An 18,390-nucleotide genomic window follows, 5' to 3' on the forward strand; every position below is an offset into this window, starting at 1 on the left:
TCGCTTGCAGATATAGTGGCTTCACCTGTCGTCTCAGATCAACAATCAGTTTCGCGTTCTTCTTCCTATTGTTTGATTTATACATCTTTTTCCTAAGGGTTTTGATCTTAGAGCACAATTTACTGATAAAACTTTAGTTTTGTATGCTATAGAACCACGTTTGCTTAATTGAAATCCTGATCTCGAATGTCTAGAACCACTTGTGAAAATAGCTTAATTTGCTTTCTCACATCTTACCCTTTTTTCTTGGCTGAGCCAAACTAGTAGTTAAAAATGGTAGAATGATTGTACAAGTAACGACAGTTGGGAAACTCGCTAGGCGTAACGCGTGCAGTCCGCCTAGCGCCGAATCAATTAATCGGAGATTATACATATATTAATCGACGATTTGTTTTCGGTTATATGTAAAATATTTCAAAAATGATACAAGAAGGTTAGCTTGGCCTAGTGCTTAAATTGTTTCTCACCTAATTCAGGGACCTGGCTTCGAAGCTCAGGTTGATTTTTTAACTTTTATTTGTTATTTTCTTCATGTGGGGTAGAATCGTCATTTACGTTTCCTCTTCTTCCTTAGGTTTTTTTTTTGGGTTTCTCTGCAACTATAATACGCGACAGCTGACTGATTTTGATGGCCTGTAGTCTACAGGCTGTAGAGCAATTTTCTCCGTTTTTCTTGCCCCAAATTCGATTTACGGATTGAAATAAGTTTACTGTCTCTGGTGAATTAGTTTGGAAATGGAAAGTAGTGAAAGAGAAGAGCTTGGTAGCTTCTTAACTGCTGTTCCCCCTGTGGATTTCTGTTGTGTTTATGGTTCAACGCTGCACCCAAATAACCAAGATAAGGTATTTTATTTATTTCATATCTATCTGTGTGTGATTAGAGAGCTTTCTGATTGATTGACCATGCAGTCTAAAATGGTGGACTACATCCTTGGCGTTTCTGATCCCATGCAATGGCACTCTCAGGTGAGTCTCTAGAAACACTTTCAATAGATTATACTAGGCTGGCTGGATTTTTAACTATTGTTTTGTATCAAGAATCTGAAAATGAATTCACATCACTATGCTTCATGGATGGTTCACCTTGGTGGAGCTAGGCTGGTATGTTTTCTCTTCCATACTCTTCCGTTGCTTTTAAGTAAACAATGAACGAACGAACACACACTCTTTTCCACAGATTACGGAAGTTGCAGATAAAGTAGGTGTTGGAGTTCACTTCAACCCATTTGTCACTTGGAACGACAGGGTAACAACCTCCTGTACCATTCTTTATAACCTAATGGAACAATCCAAGCTTGTGTATTTCATTTGAAGCCATTTTTTTCTTGCAGAAGCTAAAGTATGGGGTTGTTCGGATGAATGACCTAGTACAGGACATTCTGGACTGGAACAGATTCTACTTGAGTGGCCGTTTACAAAAACCGGTATGTCATTTGCTTGGTCTTCTCACTGTTCACCGTCCAAGGATTGTGAGATGTAATAGGGAAGTGCCACTCTTGGTTGCAGCTTCATTTGCTTGTTGATAATCTGGACATAGAAGACGTCAACTCTGTTAATAAGAGAGCCGCACTATCTGCAGCCCTTCTTCTCTTGCCTTCCAAATTCACCGAGGTTAGAGTTCAAATCAAGTTTTATGAGGCTGTACACTAAATAACTAACAGAAACTCTTATGCAGGAAGATCTATACGCCAAAATATGCAGCCTTTCTTACATGGGAGACTTGCGAATGCTTTTTGCAGAGGACACTAATAAAGTGAGAGAAAACCTAGTCCTGTTCACATTGTCATAACATGTTAATATAACTTGTTCGGATGAAAAGATTTCTGATCCATTAGTTCAATCTCCTGTCTTTTAGGTGAACAAGATTGTAAAGGGGCAGTTTGATCTTTTCCAGTCAATGTATAAGCCTTTTCTTCAAGAGTGCGAGACCAAAAACATACTGAGATTCTCATCTGCTGAAACTAATTTAGTTCAGGTACACACAGTTCAGAGCTATAGCCTATATATATATGTGGTTGGCTCACTCTTGAGATTCTTTCAGTCATTGTTCTGATACCAACTTGTGGACAGGACTCTAGCCTTTCATCATCACGCTCACTGGTCTCTTCTCTTCCTGCATCAGTAAGAAGCCAAATGAGCAAGTTACTTGGGGAAAAGAAAATCTTGAGTGAGACCGGTATCAACTCTGCTCTCTCTAGTTATATAAAAGGAAATGGAGGGATAGTAGTAATTGATGGTTGAAATGGTACAGGTAGAGTTTCAAGGGAAGTTTGTATAGGTTCAAGAGAAGAAGCAGCGAAATGTATGGAGAAGGTAATGAAGCGAAGGGTAATGGTTTCAAGCGCAAGACAGGCTGTGTCTGGCTTCTTGGCTGCTGGTGCTATTAATGCAACAGTGTATCTTTCACAGAAAATGCGCAAAGCTTGGAATTCTCGGTCATGAGAGACTTTTAGATCAACTGTTAGTTGAAGAAAGTAGATCTTGCCACTATTAGTTCTTCTTTCTTTCTTTTTCTAAGTACCAACTTTTCTTTTTGTGTTGATGGTTATGTCTTTTTCTAAGTAGATCTTGCCACTATTTAGTTGATCATTCTTTCATTCTTTCTTCTTTTAGTTGATCAGTAAAATGCATTCAGTCGTCAAAGACCTTAAAAATTTGCAGCTCTTCACCTGCCAAATATAGCTAAGTATCTCTTCTAGTGGAGGAAAAAAACTGTTTGCTTGCTTAGGACTAAGTCAGGCATTATACTGATCTTATTACAGGTGATACTTCAAAATATTATAAGAATGACATTTAGTTAAGATGCATGGTATACTTTCTTAAAGCCAATGTTCAATCATAAGCACTACTACAAGATCTTTCATATACATATCAAGTATCACAACCCTTCATATATATAAACTTTCTTATAACCAAAGTTCACTACAAGAACTTTTATATACATATTATCATAACCCTTTAGATATACATGTGGCAATCACAATTCATGATTCGATTATATATTCCTATGAGCATATGATTCAAAAACCAATATACTTAAACCAATTCAAGATTATATACATTGGGTCTAAATCATGATTTAATTTGATTACATAACAATTAACTTCAATATTGGTATTTATAATTGGCTGACACAAAAAAAAACATACCAATTAACTTTAAAGACATATTCAGCTGCTTGTGTTATGATTTGATTTATATGATTTGGGATACTCGCTAGTTTGAAGAACTTCATCCCTAGCCTATGGCATGATCAATGTAGATAATGAAAAGGATTAGAAGAGCTGTACACTTTAGACCTTACCTTGAAGACCAAGTAAGAAAGGTTTGAAGCTCATGCGAAGGCTGGAGATTACACTAGAAGGTCCTAAAGATAGAAAGAAGCGGTTAAAGACCAAAAAGGCGATCACAAGAAATGTGTACAAGATTAATTTTGGAGTCAAGAACATTTTAATCGAAATTTTCTTTTCCAATAAACTTTTTGATACATGTATTTCAGTTTGCCTCGTTATATATCGTTTGGAATTTTCAGGGTTTTTTTTTTCTTAGATGAATTTTTCAGGTTATACAACGAATATTATGTTGGTTTATGTTTCACTATACCATCTTAAGTTAATATGGATTGTTGGTATGGATTGTGATTTATGCTGATCTAATTTTGTAACTAATGTAGCTCTTTCAGTCAAAAAACTGGTTAGTAGGATTAGTTTCTTTCCATATATTTTTTTTTTTTTTTTTGCAGTGAAATTAGGAAGGGATCAATGGTAGGCTTGGTAACCAAGTATTCAAGCATTTGGGTATCCAATCAGGCTCAAAAATTGAAATCATTAAATCAAAATAAAAATAAAACTCATCTTTTTAAGAATGTGTAAGGAAATTATTTGTATGAAAAATATTGTATGTATAGTGTAAGGAAATAAAACTCATCGTTTCAAATATTTTTTTTTGGTAAAAATGTTAAGTATTATTACCGATTTTTCAGTTTGAGACAGAGTTTACACAGTACATAAGTAGCAGAATTGCATAATTAAATCTAAACAGAAGAATCTAAAGCGATTATAGAAACATAGGAAAGAACAAGAGAGAGGGATTAGAACCGGACAACACTGAAGCAAGGATGGATCAGAGAAGAAGGCGTAGACGTAGTGAGAAAACCAGTTGCCGCGAGTTATCGGAGAGAAAGGCACCCTCACACCTTGAAACACACGGTTCATACGGCTTCTGATCGACCCACATGCCACAACCCCCACAAAGAATCACATCTCGAACTCGCTTGCCCACCCAAGAGGAACCAACCGGCAGCACGAGGAGGAAACAACAACCGGCTATGCTGTCGTTCGGAGAAAGAAGATTGAAAATTACTGCCTCCAACCTTCCAACCCGGAACCGTATACACCTATTTAACCAAGCATCCATATAGAGCACCGAAACAGGAAGAGGGCATCCCCTCCAGAGAAGCGCCACCAAAGCACCCCCTATCGTTTCAAATATTCATATTTCAAAAACAAACAAACACGTAGATTTCATTTGGCCCCGTGACTAGTTGAAGGTTGACACTTTTAATCGTACTTTTGCATCTTTATTGTCGTTTTTACTACGGGGACCAATTTTTACGTTTCCGTACGATGGTTTTCGAATCTAAACCCATGTGCTCTAGAACTTACCTCAACAATACTATTTTAACTGTTTGAATCTCTGTTCTAAAAATCAGTTGACTTGTTGAATGGGATTTGATTGATTACTTATGTTTGTTTACTGATTTTGTGATTTTGTGAGTAAATATTTAAAACAAATGTAATATAATTTTTCAAACCAACTCAATAGTCCACAGTTTTAACAACAAATAAGCAAAACGAACGGCTATATAACCGATTATTCCAAACCATACAACAAAACATTAAAACACACACACACACATAGAGAAATTCAAACACAAAGATCAATATAAGTTCAACAACTGATCGATCAGATTTTTTTCTCCAAGCAGCACAAGCCGTAGGTTTAATTAGGTGGGCAATCGTAACAATTACAAATTGTTCTTGCGCCTTGAGTTTCACATTGGCCGCGGAAATATTCTTCAGTAATGCAAGCATTGTTGCAAACAGTGCTTCCAATCTGTTGACTGCAGATCCCTGGGGGTGATGTGAAGCTTCGTTCTCCCATACATTGAGCTTCTCCTTTCGGTATCCCTGATTAATAATGCACATATATGTATATATAAATACATTTTTAATTACATCATGTATTGATAAAAGAATTTGATAAAAACATATTTTACAAAGTTTAGAAAATTAAATTATTTTTTTTGGTTCATATATTATAGTTTACATTACCTGTGGAGATCAATAGAAAAATCATCAAAAGAGTAACGATGCACAAACTCTTCGCCATTTTGTCTCTTTCTCTTTTCTTACTTCTGCTACTTTGAAGTTGACTTGTTTTATTCTTGTCTGCACAAATTTACATGTGAATACTAGGTTCTATTTATACTGAAAATCCTTTTGACTTTTTATTAGGTTTGATGGATAATGATAACGATGAATAGTATTAAATGCTGGCCACTAACTAAAACGTGCACACATTTAAGCCTTCAAGGTGTGTACAACCTTTAGCTGTTAAGCAGTTCCTATTTAAATATCATTTGATTGTCAACTTTGTTTTCGCCTGTCTTTGTTTTCTTAATATGTGTTTGTGTATTTAGGAGTATATATTTATTTAGACCGTCAAAGTGTATACATCTATACTATTAAAGCAGGATTCTATTGTCATAATTACCTTACCTTGTCATTTCCTTTACTAACTTTGCATATTTCATTAAGAGCAATTAAGTAATATTAATAACACATCTATATTGGGTCATTATTTTTGGATCCAGCCCACATCAAATCTCTCTTGGGCCATTTGGACCTATTAAAAAATCAGATTCAATTCTCACTTTTTTTTTCCTTTGGGCCATTGAGTCTAAGTTCAAATAATTTTTTTTCAACTATTTTTAATTATTATTTTTTTATATTCTTAATATAATTTAAGCATTCATAAAAATAATTGAATTTTTTTATTGAAAAGTATAAATCTTTACTAAAAATATATATATTTTTTAATTAAAATATTAACCACATAATAAAATTAATTTATCAGAGTTATACCAACTTAATTCATTAAAAAAATAAAGTTTAATTTTTTAAACATAAATAGTCATTTAAAATGAAATACGATAAATAAAGATAAATTTTTTAAGTCTTTTATAAAATAAAACACAAATATATGAAAATGTGACATTTACTAAATATTTGTCAATTGAAAAAAAAATAAAAATAAACCCGCGCTTTGAAAGCGCGGGTCAAAATCTAGTAATTAATTAATGTTGATGTTGATAAATAAAGGCCTGCACACAACTTATTAAAAATCAATTTTCTTTAAGCTGTCAAGTGAAACATGCAACCTAATATCTTTTCATTAATATTGGTACAAATCTTGCAAAACTATATCATCTTCACAAACATAAACGTTTGTGCAAAAGGTACTTCATGAATAATTAAGAATACAGAAACCCTAAAAGCGATGTAAGTCTAGCTTGACTAAGATTCATTAGACTCGTCTTGTTTTGCTAAGAAAAATATCTCAGTTGCACCTTTGTTGACATAATATATTTGACATAAAGAAAACATGTTTTTTTTTTAACTTTAGAAAACATGTATTTTTTGAACTTTAGAAAACATGTATTTGGTCGATCATACAATAACAAGCACCTTCATGAACCAGTGATCCTTCCATATATTTAGGGGAGGTGCAAATAAAGAATTTATCAAAATTTTCTACAACCAGACAAATTCCATGCCACAAATTCGAAATAAAAATAAATAACTTGGTGAAAAGTCTTGTGTAAATATACATATTTCGAATTAAGGACATAGTCCTCGTAGTATGGTGGTAAGCAATCCTGCATTGGTGGAGCTTTGTTGGAGTTCTTTTCCCTAGAGTTATAGCAGATATGTGAGGTTGCATAGCTGAGGTAGAGATATTCACATTACACATCACACAATAATTAAGATGCATTGGTTTCACCTTTATATCTATACATTATTGACATCTCAGGTTCTTTTTCCTTGGTTGAAAACGTTAATACGAACTAGTACCATTTACGCGTTAAGAAGTGATCACCTACGCACTTAAGATATTGAAAAAAACCTACGTGTTGAGGTTTGAACATGATTATGGTTGGCGCAGTTTCTCGACTGATAAGAAAAGTTGCAAAGAAAAATAAAATTCATCCCATTGCATTTTTATGTAACAGATATTTTTAAATTCGTGGTTGTTATTAATTACAAAACTTATTTCCACATTCACATGGCCAATTAGCATGTGAAAAAAAAAAAGAATTTATAAATAGAACGAAACTACAGGAAACATATGTAACAAACATAAAATACAGGGGAATCAGGAGAAGTATAAACAAAAATTTGGGGACTTTATGTAATAAATAAAACTATAAGACACATATGTAAATAAACAAAACTTCAGTGAATATATGTAAAGAAAAAAAAACACTCTTTTTAGTTTCGCTTCTTTTGCGCCTCCATAGAACTTTTTCTCACTGCGATTCCTCTCCGCGTCTCGAGCCTCCGGAACAGGTGAAAAAATATCGTCGTTTTAGTCTTCTTTCTCTAAAGGGACTTCGAGTATTCGATTTATCCAGATGATTAGCTCTTCTTCGTTAGTCTAATAGGTTTTTTTTTATCGAGGAGTTAAAGAGTTGTTTAGGGTTTTGAAGTTACCGTCTTTGCAGATGGCGAGCAGTATAATCATGTTCGAGGACATCTTCGTCGTTGATAAGCTAGACCCTGATGGCAAAAAGTTCGATAAAGGTACACACTTTCTTTTAACTTCAATCACTATAAAATTGTTAGTTCATGTCTGTTTAGTTTGGTTCTGTCTTAATATTGAGAGGATGTCTGTTTACTTCTTTTACTTCAATCACTTAGAGAAGTTAAAAATCGTAGTTACTGTAAAAAAAGATCTCAACTTTTTTGTGTCTCCCATCTGTAAGTTTGGTTCTGTCTTAATATTGAGAGGATTTCTCATAAGAAACCTGTACAATGATTGATTGTGTGTGTTTCTCTGTGATTGTGGTTACTCTCCCATCTCTAAGTTTTTGTTCTGTCTTTGAAGTGAGAGGCTTTCTCATAGGAAACCTAATTGATTGATTGTGTCTCTCTCTATGTTTGTGGTTATCTCTCTCATCTCTAAGTTCTGTTATGTCTTTGAAGTGAGAGGCTTTCTCGTTGGAAACGGTACAGTGACTGATTGTGTCTCTTTGTGTCTGGTTGCTCTCCCATCTCTAAGTTTCTGTTCTGTCTTTGAATTGAGAGGCTTTCTCTATGAAAAGAAACGGTACAATGATTGATTGTGTCTCTGTGTGTTTTGTGGTTGCAGTTACGCGTATTGAAGCAACTAGCCACAACTTGGACATGTTTATGCATTTGGATGTTAACACAGAGGTTTATCCGATGGCTGTTGGTGATAAGTTCACACTTGCTATGGCTCCTACTCTTAATCTCGATGGAACCCCTGATACTGGGTATTTTACCCCGGTAATCAAAAGTCTTTTCTGCCTTTTACACACTTTTTTTTAATTTTCTGTGTACATATATACAGACTCTTGTTTGCTTGAATCTTGAAAATATAATCTTCTTCATATCAATATTATTGCAGGGAGCAAAGAAAACGCTTGCTGATAAGTACGAATACGTGATGCACGGGAAGCTTTACAAGATCACTGAGCGTGACGGCCAAACTCCAAAAGCGTAAGAAACCTACAAACTCATAAACTTTCAAAAATCAAATGTTTCCACAAAGAAGTCTAAACTGTTTTTGTTTCTTCTTCCACCAGAGAGATGTATGTTTCTTTCGGTGGCCTCCTAATGTTGCTTCGGGGAGATCCAGCTCACATTTCTCACTTTGAACTCGACCAGAGGCTCTTCCTTCTCATGAGGAAGCTCTGAGATTCCCTTGTCTGATCATTTACCAAGATTTATCTTATGTTCAACTTTGCTTTTGATGTTATGCTCACGAAGCAGCTCTTGTCTCTACTGTTTTAACATCTTGGCATAAGTTAACTATTGCAATTAAAATATTTTCGTAACTAAGCTTTAAAAAATTTCTTGCTTGATTCCAATAGCTCTCTGGAGAAAACAGACGCAAGCAATGTTATGTTTTGCTCCTTTTCTCACATACTTGTGAACATCTAAGAACTGGAATCCAACACAACTCAAAATTGTTCGGTCAGGTCTGATCAAACCAAGTCGAAACAGGAATGTTTCTTTGTGACCTAGTGAACTTCTTGGGGTTGCTACTCGTGCTTATATCCTGACGCTTTGCTATTTCTCCTAAGTAAGAAAGGCTCGGGAGAAGTATTGTTGTTTATCTCGAGGCCACGATAAGCACGGTTCATGAAGTACTCAGATCCTGATTTTGCAGCGGTTGGTATAGCGAGTTGGTTTGATCTTTGTCTCTCATCGGTCTTCTCCGCATCATCATAGGCCCAAGCATTTTACCATAACCCGAAAATCTAAAGCGAAACCGATCCGAAAATACTTGATCCGGAATCGAACCAAAAATTTACAAGTACCTAGTTGCATCTAAAAAATTCCTCTATCCGAAAAAGCCGGAACCAAAAAAAGAACAGATCCAAACAAAACATTAAAACACAAACATATAGTTAAAATTTCAGGTTAACAAAACTAGTTAAAGATTAAGTTTTGCCATTATTTAATTATTCAGAAATACTATAGCACTTATTGTTTTTCTTAATTTAGTTTGGAACAAAAGAGATAAGTTGATGTAAAAATTGCATTGAAATATATTTATTTTATAACAAATATTACTATATTTAATTTGAAAAGGAAACAGTATATAGCAAACCAACTTAATACTCAACAATTTATTTTTTGATAAGCCAAACCAGTGGCTATTTAACTGATTGTTCCACAAACCATACAAGAAAACATTAAAACACACACCCACATACAGCAATTCAAACACAGAGTGGCAAAGATCAATGAAAGTTCAACTGATAGAACATATTTTCCCCCAAGCAGCACAAGCCCTAGGTTTAAGCTCAGCAACTGTAACAATGACAAACCTCTGTTTTGTCCTGAGTTTCACATTTGCCGTGGTAATATCCTTGAATTCTGCAAGCATTGTTGCACATCATCGTTGTGCACATCCCTGTGGGTACTGTGCTCCTTTGTTCTCCCATGCATTGAGCTTTTCCTTTCGGTATCCCTGATTAAAAATGCACATATAGGTATATATAAATATATTTGTACATCATGTATTGATCAAAATTTTTTGATAAAACATATTTTGCATAGTTTTGAAAATTCAATTATTTTGTTTGCTTCATATATAAAAGTTTATATTACCTGTGGATATCAATAGAAATATCATCAAAAAAGTAACGATGCACAAGCTTCTCGCCATTTTGTTTCTTACTGTTTCCTTAACTTCTGCTGCTTGAAGTTGACTTGTTTTATTCTTAAGTCTGCACGATATTTACATGAGAATACTACGTTCTATTTATACTGAAATTCCATTGACTCTTTATTAGGTTTGATGGATGATGATAATGATGAACATTATTAAATGTGGCCACTATCTGAATCATTTAAGCCTTCAAGATTTGTACAGCCATTAGCTGTTAAGCAGTTCATATTTAAAATTATGATTTTGTCATCTTTGTTTTCGTGTAGGTGTTTTTAATTCGGAGTATGTATTTGTTTAAACCATCAAAGTGTATAGTAATTATTGTTTGATGTAATATTTGACAAAGGCATGTGCACAACTCACTACAAAATCTTTTTTTTATTGCTGTCAAGGGAAACGTGCAACCTTGATCCTAGTATCTCTTCATTAATTGGTACAAATCTAGCAAAACTAAGTTTGTATAATGAAAACTCAAACGTTTGTGCAAAAGGTATTTCATGAATAAACAGAGAGTTTGATTAAGCTTTTATCTTATGTCAACTTTGCTTTTGATGTTATATGCTCACGAAGCAGCTCTTGTTGTACCAAATCATGTTTGTCCGTACTGTTTTTAACATCCTCTTGCACTATTTAACTATTGCAACTGAAATATGCTCTTAGCTCTAAGCTTTAAAAGATTACTTGCTTGAGACCAATAGCTCTCTTGGAGAAAACAGACACAAGCAATGTTATGTTTTACTCCTTTTCTGACAGACATACTTTTTTTTTTTTTTTTTTGGTAAAATCTGACAGACATACTTGAGGCTCTTAAAATTGTTCGGTCAGGCTCTGTCAAATCAAAGATCAAGCAGGAATGTTTCTTTGACCAAGTGAATTTCATGGAGTTGTTTATGCCTTGCCACTTCTCCCAACTAAGAAAGGCTCGGGAAAAGTATTGTAGCTGTTCCAGACCACGATAAGCACGGTTCATGAAGTGCTCAGGTTTGCAGCGGTTGGCGTAGAGAGTTGGTTATGATCTTTGTCTCTCATGGTTTCTTCCTCATCATAGGTCTGAGCATTTTAGTAGGACCCAAAAATTCAAACCGAAACCTACCCAAAAATATCTGATGAAATCGAACCAAAAATTTACAATTACTTAATTGGATCTTTCTTTATCTAGAAAACCGGAACCCCGAAACCCGAACAAAACATTAAAAAACAAACTTATAGTTAAATATTCAGATCAACAAAAATAGTTAAAAGTTCAGTTTGGCCATTATTTAATTATTCAAAAATACTAGATATTTATTGTTTTTTTAAATTTAGTTTGGAACAAAAGAGATAAATTGATGTAAAAACTGCATTAAATAATGTTTATTTTATAACAAATATATTACTATATTTAATTTGAAACGGAAACAGTATATAGCAAACCAACTTAATAGTCAACAATTTTATTATTAAATAAGCCAAACCAATAACTGATTGTTCCACAAAACATTAAAACACACACGCACATAGAGAAATTCAAACACAATGTGACAAAGATCAGTGAAAGTTCAACTGATAGAACATATTTTCCCCAAGCAGACAAGCCGTAGGTTTAAGCTGAGCAACTGTAACAATTACAAACTTCTGTTGTGTCCTGAGTTTCACATTTGCCGCGGATAAATTCTCTGTTCACATATAAATTGTTCACATATAAATTCTAACAACGCAAGTAGCGTCGCAAAGAGTCCTGGCAACCTCGTCTGCGCAGGTCCCTATGGGTAGTGTTCTGCTTAGTTCTGCATCGCATTGAGCTTTTCCTTTCGGTATCCCTGATTAGAAATGCACATGTATGTATATATAAATATATTTGTACATCATGTATTGATAAAATTTTTTTGATAAAACATATTTTGCAAAGTTTTGAAAATTGAATTATTTTGTTTGCTTCATAGTATATTATTAGTTTATAATTACCTGTGGAGATTAATAGACAGATCATCAAAACAGTTAAGATGCACAAGCTTTCGCCATTTTGTTTCTTTCTATTTCCTTAACTTTTTGTGCTTGAAGTTGACTTGTTTTATTCTTAAGTCTGCACGATTTTTACATGAGAATACTACGTTCTATTTATACTATGATAATGATGAATATTATTAAATGCTGGCCACTATCTGAATAATTTAAGCCTTCAAGATTTGTACAGCCATTAGCTGTTAAGCAGTTAATAATTAAAATTATGATTTTGTCATCTTTGTTTTCGTGTGGGTGCTTTTAATTCATCTGTTTTGTGTGTTTAGGAGTATGTATTTGTTTAAGACATCAAAGTGTATACTAATTAAGGTTTGATGTATATTTGACAGACAAAGGCATGTGCACAACTCACTACAAAATCTTTTTTCTTATTGCTGACAAGTGAAACGTGCAACCTTGATCCTAGTATCTCTTCATTAATTGGTACAAATCTTGCAAAACTAAGTTTGTATAATGAAAACACAAACGTTTGTTGCAAAAGGTATTTTATGAATAAACCGAGAGTTTGATTAAGCTATTATCTTTGCTTTTGATGTTATATGCTTTACGGAGCAGCTCTTGTTGCACCAAATCATGTTGTCCGTACTGTTTTTAACATCTTCTTGCACAATTTAACTATTGCAATTGAAATATGCTCTTAGCTCTAAGCTTCAAAATATTACTTTGCTTGAGACCAACAGCTCTCTGGAAAAAAAAGACACAAGCAATGTTATGTTTTACTCCTTTTCTGACATACGTAATCAAACAAAATGAATCCAACAAAACTCAAAACTGTTCGGGCACGCTCTTGATCAAATCAAAGATCAAGCAGGAATGTTTCTTCTTGGAGTTGCTACTCGTGCTTGTATCCGGATGCCTTGCCACTTCTCCCAACTAAGAATGGCTCCGGCGTAGTATTGTCGCTGTTTATCTCAAGACCACGGTAAGCACGGTTGAGGAAATACTCGGGTCCTGATTTTGCAGCCGTTTGTTTAGCGAGTTGATTATGATCTTTGCCTCTCAACTGCAGTGCTTTCTCTGCAGCTTGTACCAACGCCATTGTCTCTTCCTCACCATTCTCAGGTTCATCTGCAGCAAAGTAACCAACTATTTTGTCAAACTCATGGAGATCAAAAATGATGTTTTAGCTGACTGGAAGAATGTATTGATAATACACCTACCGTTTGTATTGTGATCTTCTACGTAACCACCCTGAAAGAAAGAGAAGCGTGGCTCCTCCTCTGACCCGTTCTCTGCTTCTGCTTCTGGTTTCGAAGAGTTGATAATCACATCTTGGAAATGCATTAGGTATGCACCTGTCCATTCACTCCCCCTGCAACACAAAGACACTGATTAAGGAACTCCTCTGGATAAAAATATTCAATAGGTTTCTCTCTGTACCTGCTAAAAGCAAGATTGGCTTCAAATGGAGTGATGACAGGTGCCATGAACTCTTTGCTATCTAAAAGAGCGGTTTGGGCGCATGAGATGTAGATGAAAACATCACACTAAGACAAAAAAAAAAACAGACCACAAAAAGACAATTACTCATTTGACCAATGTTCAAGAAATCGCTGGGTGCTAGTTAGGTGTTTTATATAGGACTAGGATAAGACCCGCGCCTTGCGCGGGATTAAGTTATTATTTTTATTATATTTTGGAGAATGAAACAATAGTTTGGCTTCATTTGGATTACGGGTGTTCAATCCGAATATCGAGTTGGTTTCGGTTCGGTTCGGTTTTTTTCGGTATATGGTTAGTAAAATATAACTACTATTCTAAATCCATATTTACTTTGACTTTAGTCTTTCACATACTTTTGAAAGATTTCAACTGGACGACTAAATTGATCAGCCAATCTTATTGCTTTAAATCATTAGTGTTTATATATATATATATATATATATATATATATATATATATATATATATATATATATATATTATTTAGTTTGAATATTTATTAAATAAAAATTCATATGCGTTATATTTTATGATCATTTGTAACTTATTATAACAAAAAAATAATCTATTGATCACAAAATTTTCAGAGTGGGAATATTCAAATTTCTAATAATATATAGACGTTTTCAAAAATTCAAATATAACATATAAGAAAAAATATAAATGTTTTTATTATATATTTAATGTGATTTTTTTAATATCTTTCAATAATATAAAATTTTAAAAAAGAACTAAGATACCAAAAGTGTTATCAAATATTTATTATTCATAATAATTTCGTAGCTTCTAATTAAGGAAAGTGCAAAAAAAATTTTGGTAGATTATTTATCAATTCGATAGTTAGTTTAATAAAAAATATAATGTAAGTCAAGATGGACCAACCTATTTTTCTAAGAATAGTATATTTTATATAGTCATTTATTAAATGAGAATTTATAATCATACAGTTCTATGATCATTCATATCATTTTATAACTGAATATTTAAATCGTCGATAACAAAAATTTTAATATAAAATCTTTAATAAGTTTATAATTTATAAATGTTTTTGAAAATTCATTGAAAGTTTTAATATTAAAATATTTATGTAATCTTATGGTATATAGTATAATCTATATATATATATATAAATATATATGTTTTATTATTAAATGATATTTTTTACTCATATGGTTTTAAAATAATGTGTAGCTTCTTATAATATTAAATAAAAGTTCATATTAATACAATTTTATGATCATTTGTAACTTATTATGACAAAAAAAATAATCTATTGATCACAAAATTTTCAGAGTGGGGATCTTCAAATTTCTAATAATTTATAGACGTTTTGAAAAATTCAAAATATAACAAATAAGAAAAAATATAAATGCTTTTATTATATATTTAATGTGATTTTTAAATATATTTTAATAATATAAAATTAAAAAAAGAACTAAGATACAAAAATTGCTATCAAATATTTATTATTCATTATAATTAATTTTCACATATACGTTAATCATATTAGGTAATTTCGTAGCTTTTATTTAAGGAAAGTGCAAAACATTTTTTGGTACGTTATTTATCAATTCGATAGTTAGTTTAATAAAAAATGTAATATAAGTTAAGATGGACCAACCTATTTTTCTAGGAATAGTATATTTTGTAGAGTTATTTATTAAATAAGAATTTATAATCATACGGTTCTATGATCGTTCATATCGTTTTATAACAAAATATTTAAATCATCGATAACAAAATTTTCAATCTGAAATCTTTAATAAGTTTATAATTTATAAATGTTCTTGAAAATTCATTGAAAGTTTTAATATTAAAATATTTATGTAATCTTATGGTATATAGTGTTTAATATACATATATATATATATTTATTTTATTATTAAATGATATTTTTTACTCATATGGTTTTAAAATCATCTGTATCTTCTTATAATAAAAATGTTAAACCATTGATCATTAATTTTTAACATAATAATTTTAATAGTTTTAGTCATTTATTTTCGTTTTTAAAAATTCAAAATATAACATATACGAAAAAATCTAAATTTTATTTTTATAGCTAATTTGATTGTTTAATTTATTTTAATAATATAAAATTAAACAAAAAATGATGGAGGAGATATACATTGTTATCAAATCTTTATTATTAAACTCATTAATTGTCATATATATATTAGTCATTTATGGTAATTCCGTAGGTTTTATTTAAGGAAAGAAAATATCATATCATATCATTATATCATATAGTTTGACCAACTTATATATCTAACAACATATAAAAATCGAATGTGGACCTACTTATATTTTAATTGAATGTAATTGACTACCTAATTGAGTGCCACCTATGCATTGGGGCTTCTTTTAATTAATACAAAATTGAGGTTACATCTTTTCAAATGTTCCTCAATTAATATATAAGGGATTATTGATTAGGCGTGTGCCTAAACCGATTTTCTGAGCGCCTAAGCCGATTTTCTGAGCGCCTAAGCCGATTTCTTTTTATAAAAAAAGCCATTTTAAAAAATTGTTCGTTTAGGTCATGTTTGCCGACTAAAAATCAGTTATCTAGACCGCTTTTTAGAACACAGCATTTGACATATCTCACTTTGGTTGTTAAAAGTTGAATGACAAGACACTACACTATTTGAACTTACCTCAGGGAAGTTTGCAAGTTTGGCTGGATTAGGCCGTCCCATGGCAAGAATGTAAGATTTTTTTCCAGCAGCGGATATGAGTGCTTGCATATGGTGAATCATGTGAAGGTAACCAGCTGCACTCAATGCATTAAACATCGACTTAACTTATCAATCTCATAACACATGTAGAAATTGAGTTGAACAAGGAACTTACCAACACCAAGAGTCCCCACCAAAATACCTATAATATTCGCATCCTTAGCTTTCTCCACCAAGTAATATCTGCAAACACATCACTCTGAATGAGATATTGCAATGTATGATAATTTCTGCTTGAAACAAGTGATCATACCGTCGTTTAAGTATCCTTCTCTGTTGAGTAAACTCCGTAACCAGAGAATCTTCTTCAGCATCATATCTGACTAATATCAGTAAAACAAAACAAACCGAGAATACAGTCAGAGCAGGCAGCAGAAAGTAGATCAAGAGGATAAAGCCATAGAGTATATACCTACGTCACAACCATTGAAGGTGAGTACTACATTAGCAAAAGCTGAACTGTCAGAACCGATCCAGAAAAGCAAATAGTCCTCGATTTTGCTTCCTTCTGGTAAGTCCCAAGTCAACCCTCCTAGTCTATAGCTTCTAGATGAGGACAAGCTATCTTCCCCAGACGGTACTGGATGCTCCATGGATTCTCTAGGATCTTTGGATGGACTAATGAATGAACACAACACATTGGCTACAGAGAATTTCAACTGAGACTCGGGCTTCGATAATCCTAACTCTTCTTGAATAGAAGGAATCACATGAGCGTATTCTAGTCCATAAAGAATCTGAAAAACCAATGAGAGAGTAAAAACACAGAACCCTTTCATCACTATATATCATCATAAACATTAACTAAGTTCTCATACCAGAACAGGCTTATTGCTCTTAGACATGTAATCAAGCAAATGCTTAACGCAGCTCGCGACATTTATGGATGCTTTCCCGAAAACAAAGAATGCTGGAAGAACCGATGTCCTGCAAAGAACAGTGTTGTTTTATTACAGCAATAACACAAATCAAGAAGAGTGTTGTTTCATTATGTGACTCACGAGCTAAGACATGTTTGTCCGTAGTGGACAACACATTGAGAATCAATATGCAAAGCTCCAACTTCATCAACGCAGCAGCTACCGTAAGTCGTGTCAGCCATAACAAAGAACCTAACATCTCTGCCATTTTCAGCATTCATCTCCTTAAGTTTGCTCTTAAGAGCACGCACGACCTTAGTTGATTCCTTCAACAACTCATCTGGGAACTATCACAGAAGCAAAAGAGTTGAGCTTTATGAATACCCAAATACACTAAACTAACACTCTTAGTTGGATAAGAGCGAAGTCAAATTCAGAAGAGTGTTGATTACCTGTAAAGCTATTCTGGTGAAGCTTTTGCTGATTATGAACTCTACCGTTCGGTTAATTTCGTACCTTGATTCAAACTCCATCTCCATTTGATTAATCTCAGAAAGTTTTCAACTTTTTCCGGCCGAGTAGCTTAAAATCGTGGGGAGATGAACAAAAGCTAGCGGCTGAAGACGACGAATGATGATTGATGAAACGGCGCCGGTTTAGGTTAAGCCATTTATAGGCGATTAGGTAAATTACCGGTTTAGCTAACATTTATCACGGTTAACAAGAATTATGAAGCGTACATGCAAGGCTTGGTCTGGTTGGGTTTGTTTTCAATTTTTGGTTTTATTCAGTTTTTTTTTTGTTCTTTTACTAAAGGGCAAATCTCCAAAATAACACATTTCTAAGTTTATATCACAAAAATAG

General features: G+C 33.1%; 3 protein-coding genes and 1 long non-coding RNA gene across 6 annotated transcripts; 2 read left to right on the top strand and 2 right to left on the bottom strand.

Annotated features, from left to right (window-relative positions):
- Positions 1 to 557: 557 nt before the first annotated feature.
- Positions 558 to 2,600, top strand: LOC106368447 (phosphatidate cytidylyltransferase, mitochondrial-like). Of its 2 annotated transcripts, none has more exons than XM_013808409.3 (10): positions 558 to 843; positions 910 to 966; positions 1,039 to 1,101; positions 1,178 to 1,246; positions 1,332 to 1,424; positions 1,507 to 1,611; positions 1,676 to 1,753; positions 1,856 to 1,975; positions 2,071 to 2,176; positions 2,252 to 2,600. In XM_013808409.3, the coding sequence occupies exons 1-10, from the start codon at positions 736 to 738 to the stop codon at positions 2,440 to 2,442; spliced, it is 990 nt and encodes a 329-aa protein (XP_013663863.2). In that variant the 5' UTR covers positions 558 to 735; the 3' UTR covers positions 2,443 to 2,600. The 2 variants fall into 2 exon arrangements, with proteins under 2 accessions (XP_013663863.2, XP_048597242.1); XM_048741285.1 differs by having other exon boundaries at positions 624 to 843; positions 1,098 to 1,101.
- A 2,180-nt stretch (positions 2,601 to 4,780) lies between these two features.
- Positions 4,781 to 5,935, bottom strand: LOC111200355. The gene is made up of 2 exons (XR_002653999.2): positions 5,334 to 5,935; positions 4,781 to 5,189 (listed from the first exon to the last, which is right to left on the bottom strand). It is a non-coding gene; the product is annotated as an uncharacterized LOC111200355 (long non-coding RNA).
- Positions 5,936 to 7,509: 1,574 nt separating this feature from the next.
- Positions 7,510 to 9,142, top strand: LOC106368445 (DNA-directed RNA polymerases II, IV and V subunit 8B). 2 transcript variants are annotated; one of them, XM_013808407.3, is made up of 5 exons: positions 7,510 to 7,631; positions 7,787 to 7,865; positions 8,434 to 8,591; positions 8,713 to 8,804; positions 8,891 to 9,142. In XM_013808407.3, the coding sequence occupies exons 2-5, from the start codon at positions 7,787 to 7,789 to the stop codon at positions 9,000 to 9,002; spliced, it is 441 nt and encodes a 146-aa protein (XP_013663861.1). In that variant the 5' UTR covers positions 7,510 to 7,631; the 3' UTR covers positions 9,003 to 9,142. The 2 variants fall into 2 exon arrangements, with proteins under 2 accessions (XP_013663861.1, XP_048597244.1); XM_048741287.1 differs by having other exon boundaries at positions 7,564 to 7,631; positions 7,752 to 7,865.
- Positions 9,143 to 13,102: 3,960 nt separating this feature from the next.
- Positions 13,103 to 18,168, bottom strand: LOC106368444 (2-(3-amino-3-carboxypropyl)histidine synthase subunit 2). Its single transcript, XM_048741286.1, has 10 exons — positions 17,979 to 18,168; positions 17,668 to 17,873; positions 17,485 to 17,593; positions 17,079 to 17,403; positions 16,920 to 16,989; positions 16,782 to 16,849; positions 16,586 to 16,701; positions 13,867 to 13,973; positions 13,647 to 13,798; positions 13,103 to 13,554 (listed from the first exon to the last, which is right to left on the bottom strand). Exons 1-10 carry the CDS (start codon positions 18,063 to 18,065, stop codon positions 13,319 to 13,321), a joined length of 1,476 nt encoding a protein of 491 aa, XP_048597243.1. The 5' UTR covers positions 18,066 to 18,168; the 3' UTR covers positions 13,103 to 13,318.
- Between the last annotated feature and the right edge of the window lie 222 nt (positions 18,169 to 18,390).

This window comes from Brassica napus, chromosome A9 (assembly GCF_020379485.1).
Source record: "Brassica napus cultivar Da-Ae chromosome A9, Da-Ae, whole genome shotgun sequence".
Lineage (NCBI taxonomy): Eukaryota > Viridiplantae > Streptophyta > Magnoliopsida > Brassicales > Brassicaceae > Brassica > Brassica napus.

Bases quoted from the DNA above. Each gene is read 5' to 3' on its own strand.
- LOC106368447 (XM_013808409.3), top strand. From the start codon at position 736: ATGGAAAGTAGTGAAAGAGAAGAGCTTGGTAGCTTCTTAACTGCTGTT. The intron at 1,425-1,506 runs GTATGTCATTTG...TCTTGGTTGCAG, and splicing joins GTGGCCGTTTACAAAAACCG to CTTCATTTGCTTGTTGATAA. The intron at 1,976-2,070 runs GTACACACAGTT...ACTTGTGGACAG, and splicing joins CTGAAACTAATTTAGTTCAG to GACTCTAGCCTTTCATCATC.
- LOC106368445 (XM_013808407.3), top strand. From the start codon at position 7,787: ATGGCGAGCAGTATAATCATGTTCGAGGACATCTTCGTCGTTGATAAG. The intron at 7,866-8,433 runs GTACACACTTTC...TTGTGGTTGCAG, and splicing joins TGGCAAAAAGTTCGATAAAG to TTACGCGTATTGAAGCAACT. The intron at 8,805-8,890 runs GTAAGAAACCTA...TTCTTCCACCAG, and splicing joins GACGGCCAAACTCCAAAAGC to AGAGATGTATGTTTCTTTCG.
- LOC106368444 (XM_048741286.1), bottom strand. From the start codon at position 18,065: ATGGAGATGGAGTTTGAATCAAGGTACGAAATTAACCGAACGGTAGAG. The intron at 16,702-16,781 runs GTAAGTTCCTTG...CATTGAGTGCAG, and splicing joins GGTGGGGACTCTTGGTGTTG to CTGGTTACCTTCACATGATT. The intron at 13,974-16,585 runs GTAAGTTCAAAT...TTTTTGTCTTAG, and splicing joins AACTTGCAAACTTCCCTGAG to TGTGATGTTTTCATCTACAT.